Consider the following 15,588-nt stretch of genomic DNA (forward strand, 5'->3'; position numbering starts at 1 on the left):
ATAAACGAACGAGAAAAAAAGAGAGAATTGCGTTTCGAGCGTTATTATATTATCCATTTATTTAATAAAAAGTAAATTTTAAAAAGAAATACATATTTTATATTAATTATACTAAAGGTCAAAGCAGATAACATTAGTAGTTGTTAACTTGACAGGCAGTGAATGCCGCTATCCCATTGATTCTTTAACGGTCTGTAAGAGAAGTTTGATTTCCGGTGACTCGTCGGCGATAAAGTTCATTGAGAACTCATTGTAAAGTTCTACAAACAAATCCAACTCCTCCGCCGCTTTCAAACCTAAGTTAAAAATGTTAATTTGATCAATTCATTATTGTTTAAATTTTTAATTTAAGAGTTTTAGGGGTTGTATTTAAAAAAAAACTATGGCAAAAAGTCCAGTTTTTTAAATCTTTAAACAATATATTAGTTTAAGTAACTCTGTTTTGGATCTTAAAAGTTTTTCTGAATATAAAATTAATGAAATTCTTAGCTTCACGTCAAAGTTAAGAATTTTTCAAAATATGTTTTACAGAACCCATATTAGACTCAAAAGGTCCGCCTTTATTTCAACTTAATATTTTTGTGGGCAAGGCTTGCGTAAATTTCAATGTCAACCTTGACGATTAAATGGATGCCTTTTATATATTTATTAAATAAATATTTTGATACCCATTAGTACCAAAAGCCTCACTAGTAACCTATACAATAGTCAGGTTCACTGGATCAAAACGCTGGCGCTCGGTGCAGAAACTAATGCATTTGCTTCATCTTCATATATAGAGTTTAACAGATCTAAATGACAAGTCTAATAATTTTTAATAATAAAATAGAAATTTCACTGTAACTCTGTTTTAAACAATTTTTGCATTCTTAGACTACGTCAAAAGAGTATTTTTTAGTTTATTCTAAATTTATATAAATACCTATGAAACATGTAAATAATAACTCTATATTTTGTTCAATTCAAAAAAAAATTGTGACAATATATTTATATAAAAAAAAAAACCGATTCACAAAAATCAATACTTCATCGAACACACATGTTCACCACCAAATGATAGTTAGTTCTATCAACTAGTGTATATGAATTATTTTTAATTAATTCGTAGTTTTCTACGCAATTTTGGTGATGCGGAAATCTCTATGAGTTGTCTCTTTAGTTTCAGAGTCATATTTAAAAATCCAAGTTTCATCGCATGTTATCACCTTTTCCAACAAGTTTTGCTCACCATCCATCCGTCCAAGAATGTCAGCGCAAACCTGTCACCAACCATTTTACTGTTCCAGAGAGAGGTTTTTAGGCACCCCTTGACGCAAACTTTTGTCATGTTCAATTTATCGTGTAAAATTTGTCCAATGGTCTTCTTGTCGATATTAACCATCTCATCTATCATTCGAATGCTCACCTTTTTATCGATTTTTGAAATTTTATCGTTAGTATTTGAGGAACATGGACGACTCATCCGTTTTTTATCTTCAACTTCTCCACGACCCTCACAAAATCGTTTGTGTCACTCAAAAACACGTGGTCGGGATATGACAGCATCACCATCTTTATACTTCTGTTAATAAATAAAATCTTTCGGTCGCAGATTTTCCGAGTTTCGCTAGAAATTTTAAATGAATTCATTCATTGTTTAATTTTTTATTCCAGTGTAATTTCGACATTCAGTACGTAAGAAGTAAATTTAAACGACGCTCATACGTAGACTACGAAACTGAAACTGACCAAACTGGCGTTGTTCGAGATGCAATAGAAATATTCAATGCATTCCTATTAAATGTTTAAATAGGATTTGACGCCGGCATTCTTAAATTACGGTTGGCGTTTTGGGTGCACTTACAATGGCTGAAATGAAGGAAGCAGTGACATTAAGCGACAGATCATTGCATTTTGTAAATATTTTGATTTGATTCGAATAGAGTAGTGGCGACAAGTCAGTAGCGGTCGGCGTATTCGTAAATTGGTGGATAAATTTTTGGGTCATCTGAGATCCTTGGCTTCATTAGGATTCACGACAGGCGATCTTCTGGAAGACGCTATGTTATTCACTATGTCATATTAAAGCTCGACAACGCAACTCACACAGCATGGTAACAATCAGAAGTCATCCAGACTCAATGAAATAATGAAGTAACGTTTATAGAAGTATTCTTCCAGACGGTTGCATTTAGACATCTTGTAAGACAGTCGATAATATTACTTTAGAAAGTAAGTTAACTCTACTCGTTATCGACTATGATCACAGAACTGATGCATACGGGTACTCAACTTTTACACAATTGTTTGATCGGTTATCGTTGGAAATTAAGAGTAGCCAAACAGCTTATGGAATCACTACTAGACACTCGTATTTAACCGTCTCCAGTTTTCTTTATCACTGATGTGGATTACGCTAGATCAGAAATATTACGCTTTGGGTATAATCGAAGCAAAATAACCGTGAGAGCATACGTAGTATTGTTTGTGTGCTTTAAAACTAAATCCATCCATTTGAAGTTGGTTTCTATCCTCAAAATGGAATGTTTTATAGCAATTCTTCGACATTTTATTTTAACACCAGGGCATTTTTTAATTGGAAAACCTCTAACCTCCGTCCCAAGTTACACATAACTGACATCACTTGGCTCCAAAAACGACGGGACCTATTATATATAGTATGGTATTGAGGCACGAATATTTATGCGAGATGATTATCTTTAAATACTTTTGCTAGGTTTTAAAATATTTACATTTTCAACATAGAATATAATTTAAAAAAAAGCTACACCTAGAAGAATATTTTGTTTCTCTGAGAATATATTTAAACAAAATTTCTTACTTTTAAGGTTAGTTATCACCATGATGTAAATCTCTAGAGAAAGTTTTCTTAAAATAATACTTTTTGGAACACCTGAAATAATTTAAAACATTACAAGACTCCTGATCTACTGTAAAGATGTTAGTTACAACTCTTTTTTATTGAAGATGTGATATATAAATGTGTATTTAATCTATTTGTTAACAGATTAAATTAAAATTATTAAGATATAGAAACACTTCACAATAATAATGATAATTTTACTTACCAAAGGAATAATGCAATGCTCGTCTAACATGACTAAAAATATACTTCAATTGTTGTTTATGATTTGTATATAATTGGAAAAAGGCTAATTTTTCTATAACTTTTAACAAAGTACCTATTATAGCTATTTGTAAAGGACGAGTATTATTTTTTAGGTGATCTGCACATTGAGCAACAACAGTTTCTCCAAATTGAACTAGTTAAAAGAAAAAACATAAAATTATATTTAATTTTATTATTAACTATTACCTTGAGTTGCTAAGGTGTGAGGCCATGCTTTTCCTACTAAAGAAAACAAAGATTCTTTTAATTTCAAATTTTGTGTTTTATCCTCAATATCTGAGTTATCAGTGCTCTATAAAAAATTTAATGTATTAAATTTTACTAAAATTAGTTTAAAATAAATAATATGTACATTTTGAATGACATGCATAACTAATTGGTATGTTTGAGCAAAACGATCAATTTTTAACTTTTCTAATAATTCCCCAATAGTATTTAATGCCACCATTCTATAGTTTATTTTTTCTTTTTTGCATTCATTAAAAACTAAATCCACAATTTCTTCATTTTTTCGATTCTCTGTTGAATTACTGCAAAAAATAAATATATATATATATATTAATGAAAAATAAATTATAGTGTTGTTAAGTATAAAACAATTATTTTAAAAAATGGTTTAAACATACAATTAAATATAGACATTTTAATCAAAATTAGTTTTAAAGATATTTTATTTTATTAAAATATTTAAAACAAAATCAAGTTCTAAATTTTTATATTAAGTTTATGTATTTCTGTGGTTATTTTCCAAACACTGTTATTGTGATTTTATAAATTTTTCATGAATATAAAACAGTCATGAGTTAAATAGCTCTTAATATTATTGTAACTTATATCAAAATCCAATCAGATTTAAAAAAATCATCACAGATTTTTATACATTAATAGTCCATTAATTAATCAGTTGACAAAGAAACATATTTTAAATGTTTTTCATAAATATACGTAAAAACATAGATTGAAACAAAAATAAGTTTATAACATTTTATAAATATTTTTATTAAATATAAAAATATATATACATAAGGTACCTAGAACTTAAATTCAGTTGTAATAATGCTTCTAGTAAAAATTCTTTTCCATCCCAAGTACGACCATTTAATCCAGTTTTAATTGTTTCAATAAATTTATTTCGATGTTCTTCATTTAAACTTTGACCAAGTTTTTCTGCTGCATCACCAATTGATCTGGCTGCCTTTAAAAAATATTGTGAATACAAACAGAAGAGTTAAATTTATAAATTACTATACTTGAGATTTCATTGCCCACGAAGAAGATTTTATAGCTTCTCCTAAAAATTCATACAATGAATCTAATTGACGAAATAGAACACTTTCAGTATTATGTACATTGTCTTCCCAAAGTTCCTTCCAAATTTCATTATTTTTACTACTATTTGTTCCATCTACTAAAATAAATGATAAATAAATAAATTCATTTTATATGTTCTTGTAATATTTCTATTGTATTACCATTAGTTTGTTTGCTGTGTATAGCAAAGAATATTAAGGGAATAATGTGCGGCAAATATATATCAGATTTCTCACATTGACTTATTCCTTTTAATGCACAACCAACCGCGTATCTTATACTATCATCTGTAAAAAATGATTCATTATAATACTGTGTAATCAAAAAGCATCAGAAAATAGGCAACTCTGATTACCAACTTAATTGCTAATAATTTATTGAAATTTTACACAATACTAATTTAATTATTTTGTATTATTTTAATGTTTAGTAACACATTTAAAATTTTTATCTAGAAATTCTAGATAACTTTATAAGATGAATGTGTTAAATAAATTACTGCAAATATTTTGTAATTTAAGTAATAATTTAAAGGTGCTCTATAGCTCTAACGATATAAGCTTAAAAATCTGTTTTAATTACTATAATATAAATTAATATTATGCCATAGAATTATATAAATTAAAATTTTTTTTTAAGTTATTCCAAATATACCATCAGCCAATACAAATTATTAACTGACTTAAATACTTAGTAATGTGTTACTGAGTATAGTTTGGGGAATTGGGGGTTTATCCCCTTAAAAAGGAAAACTACTTCTAATTTTGCTGGAACAAAGTTTATAAAACATGAATATTTATTTGGATTTATTATGCACATATATATAATAAATGCATATACCAGGCCCTAATTATTATAATTGTTGTTGAAATTAACTTCTAAAATATATTAAAAATGAATTTATTTTTAACTTAATTATATTTTTAGATTTATAAATCTCAAATTTTTTTTTATTATAGAATCATAAAATGAGTATTTAAAACTTTTATTGAACATTTATTTTATATTAAAAATATATTTACAATTTTAAATCATAAAAAATGGTTATAAAAATTACCTTCATTAGACATATACACATCTTTTAGAGACTGTATAAGTTTATTGACAGTATTTTCTTTTGCTACTGTAGTAATTACAGCAATTGTAGATGCATAACTCTTTCGGATTGTTGGATTTCGATCAGTAATGCCTTTCATTAATGACTTCAAAATCCTATCTAATTAATTAAAAAAATATTATAAAAAAGTACAATTATTTATTTATGAAAAAAACTCCTTATTCATTTTCAACTATAAAAATTTAATTAAAATACTTTTATTCATTAATAAAAGTTAAAGAATACAGAGGAAAACTAGTTGTATTCCATTTTCTTTGATTTTTATTTTATATGATTGAATAACATCATTGGTCCAAATATTAAGTAATAAAATCTATTTGATGAAATATGTTTCAATTTTGTTAGTATTAATGTATCAATTTTGATTTTATTATTAAGTTTATAGAATCTTATAGCTTTTTTTTTTTTGCTTTCCTGCAAAATTAAATAAATGAGTCCATTTATGAGACTACTTATGTTTTTACCATTTATTCATTTGAGCTATATTTTTAATATAACATTTTTATGTATTCTAGTTTTTAATGTAGATTATAATTTTTAGTAATATTTGTTTAATTAAATACAAAACCAATAAAACTGTTGGTTAATCTCTTTTTTTCTTATACTTATTTTTTATTCTATTCTCTCTGGTTACACTACACACTTTAACATTATTGTTATTTTAATACTCTACTCCATTCTATTATTTATAAAAATTAACTTTAAACAATTAATATTAAATAAAAATCAATTCAATCTAATTTTTCACATTATTAATTTAAATAATGTTTAAATAGTGTATCATCTATAACACCCTACTATACAGATTAAAAATTTTCACAACTCTTCAGCAGTACTCTGTAAATAGTTACCTAAAAACTTTTGACTTAATTGATGTTGGTTTTGAGCAATTAACAAACTGACAAAATGTGATGCAGCTACTTTTGTTGGCAATCCTATATTTGCAGTCAAAAGTTCTTGTAGAAGTGGTATAAGCTCTTGTAAAACTATATCATCCACATAAAGTAAGCTCTAAAATTATAAATAAAAATATTTATATAAACATTCTAATTATTTAAACTAATGAAATAATTTAATTATCAAATTACTTTAGATAAAACATCACTAGAACTTAAAGATCTAGCTGATGCTGCACGAGCTGAATCAATTATTTCTTGTGTATCAGGGTTGGCACCAGACATAACGCTTAACATGCTGATAGTTGCAGTTTCCACCTTATCAGCACCTCTCAAAAGAGCAATTATTAATTTAGCTAAATCACTTTTTAGTTTATCTCCACAATTGACAATGAGTTGTGATATCATATCCATACTGAAATTATTTTTTTAAACAATTTTTAGATAACCAGCTAGATTAGTATAACAATAACTATTTTTATAGTTTAATAAGTAAATAAATAATGATCTAAAATCTGTTTGTGAATATTTTTGCACAAGACTTAATATTTTTAAGATATATAAATTTTTTTTAAATATTTATGGAATAATCTATTACACAATAATTACCTTACTGCTCTTATACTAGCTTCAGTATGGTATAAACCTTTATCTAAAATTATTGGCAAAAGCCTTTGTAGAAGCTGATTATTATTTGTACACTCATTCACACATAACTGAAAAAAAAAATACAAAAATAAATAGTAAGATACCGATAATATCAAATGATAACACAATTGTAAACAAACTAATAGTACTTTTGATAAAGTTTTTGCAGTAGAAGTAGCAGCTTTTCTTGTTCCTTCATGTATGTCATCCATTACTCTAATTAACTCTGTCCAAGCTTCTATTGTTAATTCTAGACAATTCTATGAATAAATAATAATTTATTAACATTTTCCTCATTTTATAACTGAGAAGAAAAATTTTAATTTACCGAAAAAATTTTATCACCCGTGTATTGTAAAAATGATGGGAAAGCTTGGCAAACAGAAATACGAACTTTCCAATTAGGACATGTTAAATTTTTTACCAAATCTAAATATATTTCTTTGTAATATTTCTCTACCTAAGAATTCAAGTTAAAAACTTTAACAATAAATTTCAAAAGTCAATTTTATTTTATTTCTATAGCATTAAATTATTTATTAATATATTTCAATAAAGATTTCTCAAAAAAAAAAAAAAAAATGAAATTTTAACTAGTGCGATTTTATATTGGTGTCTATAAAGTTCAAATTAATAAAAAAAAATATTTACAATAATGCGAGTGTCCAACACCAAATAACTCCAAATAGCACTCATGGATGATTGAACAATAGGAGTTGGATCGTACTGGTAACGATAAAGCCTAGGAATAATAAAAGGTAACTGCTCACATAATTGTTCATCAATTTCCAATTTTGATTTTGATTCCTAAAATAGAAAAATTATGAAATAAAAAGAGTAACAGACAAAATATTTACTAAAATATATCATAATTAAAGATAGTTTACCTTTTTTTTATTATAATTAGCTAACTGAATAAATTTGTACAATAGTTTAGGTCTACTTAAATCAGTCACTAATGAGCACAACTCCTTGTAGGTAGACAAAATGCCTCTAATAAATGATAATTCTTAGTACACATTTTTTTTTAAGAGCTTAATATTTATAATTTTATATATTATTATTTTTAAATTTAATTTATTCAATTAATCATTTAGTATGTACAAGTTGATTTCTTAACTATGCCTCACAAAATATTTTAGAAAATATTGGAGTTAATCATTATTTTTTTTTTAAATAATGGTTCTTTTTTAAGCTGCTTTATAAGAAAAATTAATTTTCTGCCACAGTCTCTTATATTCAAAACTTATATGATCTTTTAAACTATAACCCCAACTCTATTTTATATCATCAGATCTATTCATTTGAAAAGAAAATGTTAATATTATTCAATTTACAATAAGTTACAACTGTTTAAAGTTTAGGAGTGATCAGAAAAAAAGCATATTTATTTTTAAGATACGGCATCTTTATTAAGTCGTAAATTGATAAGAGATACCAGTTTATAACATGATAAGTTGTGCAGTTTATAGTATTTCTATAAAATAGTAATGTTAATCCATTTATGATATATTAATGCTGCCATATTTATAAATAAATAAGTTTATCTCTAATTGTTCCTACACTTGTTAAACAATTGTAACTCGTTAAAAAACATTTTTAAAAACAATATTGGAGTTGCCTTTTAAAAATTGAAAGTTGATATGAGTTTAAGGTATAAAAGTGGGAACTTAAATACATAAAATTTTCATGCAAATGTAGCATTTTTTAATCCTCCTAGTAGGCAGGTTAAGAATCAGATTTTCAAATAATAAATATCTAAAGGAATTAATTGCTTATGAAATTAATGAAAAAAAATTTGTTTAGATTCATTCATTTTTAAAAAAGTTATGACAATTTTGAGTAAAAAAAGCTAAACTTTATCGATTTTAAAAATAGTTATTTTTAGGAGAATTTCCACAATTTACTAGCAACAAGAGAAAATTTTTTATTTTTTCAGTGTAATGTCTTCAACTAGATACAATTTGTAATGTTATTATCTTTGTCATATTGTTGAAAAATACCAGTCCAGTGAGAGTTGAGAAAAAGTAATGACAGATACAAAAAAAAAAATAAACACATCATAATTAAATTAATATCTTCTCAGATTCGCATAGAAGGAAAAATAGCTCTGACATTTTCGTAATATTTCATAAGGAAATGTAGTTAAGGAATCATCCTGTATACTGTTCATATTTGAAACAGACGTGTATTACTTTACAAAAAAAAAAAAATATTTGCATGATAATTAATAATTACCCAGAAGTATCTTTGCCACTTTTACCAACAGACATATATTCTGATAATTGATTGATAAGTAATTTCAAAATTTGATCTTTATGATCTTCAGTTTCATATTCATATACATGAATTAAAGCTTTTGATGCTAAATCCTGAATATAACCTTCATAATAATGTCAAATAAATAAATAATTTAATCATATATTTATTTAGCATTTGAACTAGAAAAATTATGCTTACTATTTTTTTCCGCAAGAAGTGAAACAAATGCAGTTTGTATACGAGCTAACTTCTTTTTTATGGATGGCAATTCATGACATTCATTAAGTACACTATAGATCCATACACAGCATGCCTAAAATTAATATTTTATAAATTAAAGAATAATTTTTTTTATACATTTTATAACATCTAAAACTAAAATACTTGTCTTGAATTAGGATGATCTTCAGATTCTGCTTTTTCAAGTATTGAGTTTGAAAAATAATCAGCTAATTTATCACATTTTTCAACAGCGCTATTAATTGGTAAATTATTTTGGTACTCTTGTTCTGTACACATCCAAAAATTACGAGACATTTTAGAATAAGGTCCAAGTATAGCACATGATATACTATCGCCAATTGATAAATGAATTTCAATATCTTTTGTCTAGAGAAACATTAAATATGACTGTAGGTATAAATGCTAATTTTAGATTTAAGATTTTATCATAAAATAAGGGGCATGGTGTGGCGCAGTGGTCACACTAGTAGTTGACAAAACTCTAGTGTTAAGCCGCGCCTACCACCATAGGTGAACGGATGGGTGACAATGCGTGCGTGTCTACAGTGACAAAAAAACATCATGTTCCCAGTGCAGAAGCCAACGGAAAACCACTGCACTTAAATTTCCCCAGGATATACCAAACCAACTGGCATTAACCAACCTAATGGTTGTAAAAAAAAAAATTATCGTAAAAATTAATCAACTGATTACACATCAAAATCAAAGAGCTTGATGCAACAACCAAAAAAATTTACTTTTCAACATATTACAATACAGCAAAAAACCCTTTATATAGGGATACAATAAACAGATATACCAGGTAATTTTTCAATTATCTATAACAAAAATAGAAGTCTTATTTTGTTATTTTAAAATGAAAAAAAAGTAGTGTTTTGCTTTTCCTAGAAAGTTTTCAAAAGTGAATTTTTTGTAGGTTGTTGTAATAAGCTCTTCAGTTAAAAATTAAAATTGATTTATAATACATGTTTAGTATTTTCTAAGTACTCTTGAACTACAATTTTACTGTTTTCTGAATTTTCTCCAACACAAATGAACCCTGTACATTTAATTGCTTTGTTTCGAATCTTCAACAAAAATATTACATTTAATTTCTTTATTAAAAAAAAACATTAATTATAAATTTTACTTTTGAGAGAACTGAAGGGTTGAATGAAAGCTTTAGCAATGTTTTTATTAATGATGTCTTCTTTGATTCATCTAAAGGCATTGGCCCAAGTCTTGAAATTGCACCAATTACATCACAAGCTGTACCAACGAGTAAAGGACTTGCATCATCAAGTATAGATACTAAGACAAATTAATGGTTATCATATTAATGATTTGTTATATATAAAAAATTGCATGTCATAACTTAATAACTAACTTACTTATTGTTACAAATATATCTTGGTTAATTATTGGTGGAATATTTTTATTGTTATAAATTCTAAATTCTTGTAGAGACGAGACTGCAAATAACGATGCATGAGTTTCTAAAGCTTTACTTCTATTTTTATCCATAATGCCCATGACCAATTCATTTGTACGTTTATTAGATATTGTGTCATCCAAATTAGATAAAATTATACCGTACATCGTTCCACTTAACTGTCGTATATCTTCATTACTAGATACAAATAATTTCTACAAAGCAAATATTTTTAAAAATATCTTAATCAATTTTTTAACTTTAAAAAAAAATATTTAATACCTGAATTATATTCAAATCTTTAATACATTGACTAGCTAATTGATTAGGTAAAGCTGCAATACATGCCAATAAATTATTTAATGGTATTATGCTAGGTTTAACTTGAATAATTTGTAACATAAGTTTGAAAAAACTATCAATAATTTGGGCTTCAGACTTATAAACAGTTAATAAGTAGTTTGAAATTTCAGGAGTATGTGCTGATGGATGATAAAGTGTGTTATAAGTTACTGGTAAGCCAGCACTGAAAGTAAGGCAATGGCTAAGATATTCAGCTATCTAAACACAAAATAATTTTTTTTAATAAATTTGTAAAGTAAATACAATATAAGTGTTTTATAGCACAAGAATCAGAAAAAAATATTCACTTCTGTTAAGACTTGGATGTCAAATTTTTCATTACTATTTACAACTGTCAACACCATATCCGAAAATTTTGGTAAAAGTAAAGCATCTCCATTAACACCAATTAGATTACCTGCTTCATCTACATTGTATAATACTTTTTTTAGATCAGAATCACTAAAATTATTTATTCACTATTATTAATATTTTTATAACTAAATTGAAAATGAAAAATTATAAAACTTATGTTAAATCTATTAACCCAGTAGATGTTGCATGAGATTGGATAAGCAATAATCTTGAACGAGCATCATTAGCTGGAAATAAGTTTGACAAATAATAAGTTGTTACTTGTTTTAAAAGTCCATCAGAAATTTTACAATAATATGCTAACATGTCTAAAATATTTGACAATACGTTAGAGTCTTTATATGCACTACACATTGAAATCAAACAAGATCTGATAGAGCCTTTTAAGTCAGAAGATGTATCCTAAAGAAAGTAAATCACTTAGTTCAATATAAATATTGAGTTAGTAACAGTATATATCTGGCTACAATAATTACAATCCATAATAACTTAAGTATTGAACACATTAAATTGTAAATAAGTACACTTTGTTAAAAATAATTGTTTATTTTATTTATATGATGATGTTTGTTAATTTGTTAACATTTTGTTAATTCATGTTAATTTTTTTGTTGTACCACTACCAATATTTTATTTTTAACAAAATATGTATGATTTTTTTATTTATGTACTTCATTAAAATTTACCTTAATTAACGCTTCAAAGAATAACTGAAGTTGTCCAATATTATTATTTACTGATGTGGGCACTTTAGATATCAACATACCAATTAAAGTATAAGTCATTTGTTTTCCATTTAAATCTAATTCTGGAGAATCTAGCAATTTTAATAATCCAGATTTCAAAAGAATAGGTGTAGCTTGGCATAATGTTTTTTCTGGTTTTCTTAAAAATATACATAAAATAATTAAAAATTTGACAAATTTAAAAAGAAAAAATACTTACTGCCGAATAATTACTTGTGCATATTGTAATGCTAAATATTTTAACCTTTGATTTGTATTTTTACCATTCCAACAATCAAATATAATCTAGAAAATTATTAGTTTTTGTGTATATATTATTTTCCAATAAAAATTATGTTGTAATTTTTAATACCTGCATACACTGAGGCCAAAGAACAGATTCTTCACTTTTACTCAAACACAGACATGGTAATATTTTTAATTTAATACGCACACATGCAGGTTCTTTTTTACTACTATCTTGTTTGTTAGGACTAACACCAAGAAACAGTGTATATAAAGGTATCATACTAGATGGTTTAGACCAATCAATCTCACTAAATGTATTTAAATCCCATTTTATTATTTGATATCTAAATAATTATTAATTAATATTTAATTACTATTTACCAAGTAATTTTTCTCAATTCGTTTTCCCCTGAATTTGCTACAGTGTAACGTGTATCAGCAGCTCCAACAATTGAATGAACTAGTATTTTTTGTGATTCAAAAATATTAGCTGATATCAATCCTAAAATTCCTAGTTTTACCTTCATGAATCAAAAAATTCATTATTTTTAATATAACTTTATACATAAAAAATGTTTTAATAATTATTTACTTGTTCATGATAATCAGCATCAGTAAAAATTAACGGAATGTTTAGACGTAAACGTTTCATAGATTTATTATTAAATCCAGCCAATGGATCATTATCGGTACCAGCCCATTTATAAGTCAACAACAGAACATCTAACATAAGTTCTGTGATAATTGAAATTAATTCTTGATGATTTTTTATGACTGAAACTCCTTTACTAGCTGTTTGTACATTTGACTTATTCAGACAACCAATTATTAGTAACAGAATGCTAAAACATATTAAATAAAATGATTGTAATAATACTATAACAACAAGTGCTGTTGGTTCATTTCAATACGGAACATTTTGTGTCTCAATGCATATATACATAACAAAATTTAACACCAATCCTGTTGTACTGAGCTATATTAGTTTTTTTACCATAAGTAACATCTTAAAAGAAAAAGACATGAGATACAATAAAACTAGAAATTGAATTTTAATTTATAAAAACTCATGTACAGTTATATATATAATTTAATATACCTTTCTTGATGAGAAATACTTCTTTTAGCAATAGAGTTTATTAGGGAAGGAATCAGCTCGATTTGCTTATTACCCTCAATGCGACCAAAGCTTATCTTAACAAATACCACTGTGAAGTTCTGTTCTCAAAAATAAAGTAAAAATTTACTATTAATATAAATACATTTTAATAAAATGATAATTATTACCAAGACAAAATTGTTGGTACTAGAAGCTAAAAGAGTAACTAGTTGATCAACTGGTAATGCAATATTGGAACTTCGCTTAACCACCCTTGTTATATGAGTAAGTAATTCAACAACCTGTAGAAAAGGATTTTATTTATTTAAATAAATTTGCTAGGAAGACTCAAAATATTTACTTTATTTTTAACAGATTCGTGGGATGATGATAATTTTTGTAATACAGGTACTAGAAAATTATTTATACAGGCAGAAAGCTGTTCATCAGTATCAGCTGATCCAATTCGATAAAATACTCTTTCCAATAGCACTAAATAAATAAAAAATAGTAAATTTAAAAATGCATAAACGCTAAATAAAATATACTTACTCAGCTCATCATTTACATTTAATTCAGACATTATAACAGATAAATAAAAAAAAAAATATATATTTTTAAAAATAAAAATGAAAAACTACAATCACCTAACTCTAAGTTACAACAATACAGATGCAATTTAGATTTAGGAATTTTGAAATATTAACTATTTTCAATTTTCAAATATTCATTATCATTGTTTATAAAATAGAACATAGTAACATCATAATATAATGAAAAGTTATAGATTACAATAAAATTTGATAACTATTTTTGTATTAACACTACAAATGCATATTTGTGATTATACAATCACATGCAAAGCAGTTTGAGAAATGAAAATATTTAGTAAAGTAAAGAGTTAATTATTAATTTTGTCCATTCTCCTGTACCTGAAAAGACGAAAAATCAATGTTAATTATTTTTTGTTCTTTGTTTGATTATAAAAAAAAAAATGTGACATAATTTTGTTATTAAAACTGCTATGTAAATTTTACTTTATAGTTTTTGTATTCATACTATATTATATTATTATAGTATGTACACTGGTATTTAAAAACTAAGAAATCAAATAAATTGTTACAAATAATGGGAAAATCCTATTCCTTACTCTGAATTTTGTATTTTGACTTGATTTTTAATGTTTTTTCTTACAATTTGGTGAACATAAATTGTACATGCCAAATTTTACTCACTTATTGATATAAGTAGACTTAAAATTCTTCTACTTTATAAAATATACCTTAAATGCAGCTTTATTTACTATAATTCCCATTGACCCATGTCACATTATATTATAATCTTCCATAGACAATAGTATATTTAGGGGAGAGGTAAGGACACTGATATTTTTACATTATTTAATACATAGCAAGACAGATGCGTATTCCAAGAAAGTCAAAATGTCAATTTTGTCTTAGTATGCATTTTCTTATAATCCTCTTATAATCCTTAAGTCAACTAAAATATGACAGCATCTCTTTATTACAAGAGTAATACTAAACTTCATAAATGGAGGTAAAACAAGTACATAGGCTCAATAAATCTAATATTTTAATAGTTACTTTCTGCTATAATTGGGTTTTCAGTAATTAGCACAAAATTTCCCTGTGGATAGGGGATAATAATACTTCCACGGCCACTCTGCCAGTCGTATGAGGCGACTAATGAGGTTGTGTCAGGTCGACAGCTGGCGTAAAAATATTTGTCTAAAAACTATCCTGAACAAAACTTAGGCGAA

General features: G+C 25.9%; 1 protein-coding gene across 2 annotated transcripts; it reads right to left on the minus strand.

The window, feature by feature from the left end:
- Positions 1 to 32: 32 nt before the first annotated feature.
- Positions 33 to 14,537, minus strand: LOC126895484 (proteasome adapter and scaffold protein ECM29). 2 transcript variants are annotated; one of them, XM_050667409.1, is made up of 34 exons: positions 14,361 to 14,537; positions 14,170 to 14,300; positions 13,997 to 14,110; positions 13,809 to 13,927; positions 13,302 to 13,551; positions 13,091 to 13,230; positions 12,834 to 13,017; positions 12,681 to 12,766; positions 12,422 to 12,620; positions 11,908 to 12,137; positions 11,669 to 11,822; positions 11,301 to 11,579; positions 10,978 to 11,233; positions 10,737 to 10,897; positions 10,573 to 10,674; positions 9,749 to 9,973; positions 9,563 to 9,677; positions 9,341 to 9,485; positions 7,990 to 8,095; positions 7,754 to 7,909; positions 7,431 to 7,562; positions 7,252 to 7,362; positions 7,064 to 7,170; positions 6,647 to 6,869; positions 6,410 to 6,569; positions 5,499 to 5,657; positions 4,603 to 4,728; positions 4,381 to 4,535; positions 4,162 to 4,325; positions 3,483 to 3,660; positions 3,317 to 3,422; positions 3,069 to 3,263; positions 2,822 to 2,893; positions 33 to 296 (listed from the first exon to the last, which is right to left on the minus strand). In XM_050667409.1, exons 1-34 carry the CDS (start codon positions 14,389 to 14,391, stop codon positions 169 to 171), a joined length of 5,199 nt encoding a protein of 1,732 aa, XP_050523366.1. In that variant the 5' UTR covers positions 14,392 to 14,537; the 3' UTR covers positions 33 to 168. The 2 variants fall into 2 exon arrangements, with proteins under 2 accessions (XP_050523366.1, XP_050523364.1); XM_050667407.1 differs by having other exon boundaries at positions 4,381 to 4,538; positions 14,361 to 14,536.
- Between the last annotated feature and the right edge of the window lie 1,051 nt (positions 14,538 to 15,588).

This window comes from Daktulosphaira vitifoliae, unplaced genomic scaffold, assembly GCF_025091365.1.
Source record: "Daktulosphaira vitifoliae isolate Bord-2020 unplaced genomic scaffold, ASM2509136v1 Scaffold_1, whole genome shotgun sequence".
NCBI lineage: Eukaryota > Metazoa > Arthropoda > Insecta > Hemiptera > Phylloxeridae > Daktulosphaira > Daktulosphaira vitifoliae.

Coding starts and splice junctions, on each gene's coding strand:
- LOC126895484 (XM_050667407.1), bottom strand. CDS start 14,391: ATGTCTGAATTAAATGTAAATGATGAGCTGA. Junction 13,018..13,090: donor GAATTGAGAAAAATTACTTG/GTAAATAGTAAT, acceptor AAATACATTTAG/TGAGATTGATTGGTCTAAAC. Junction 9,678..9,748: donor ATCATCCTAATTCAAGACAA/GTATTTTAGTTT, acceptor TATTAATTTTAG/GCATGCTGTGTATGGATCTA.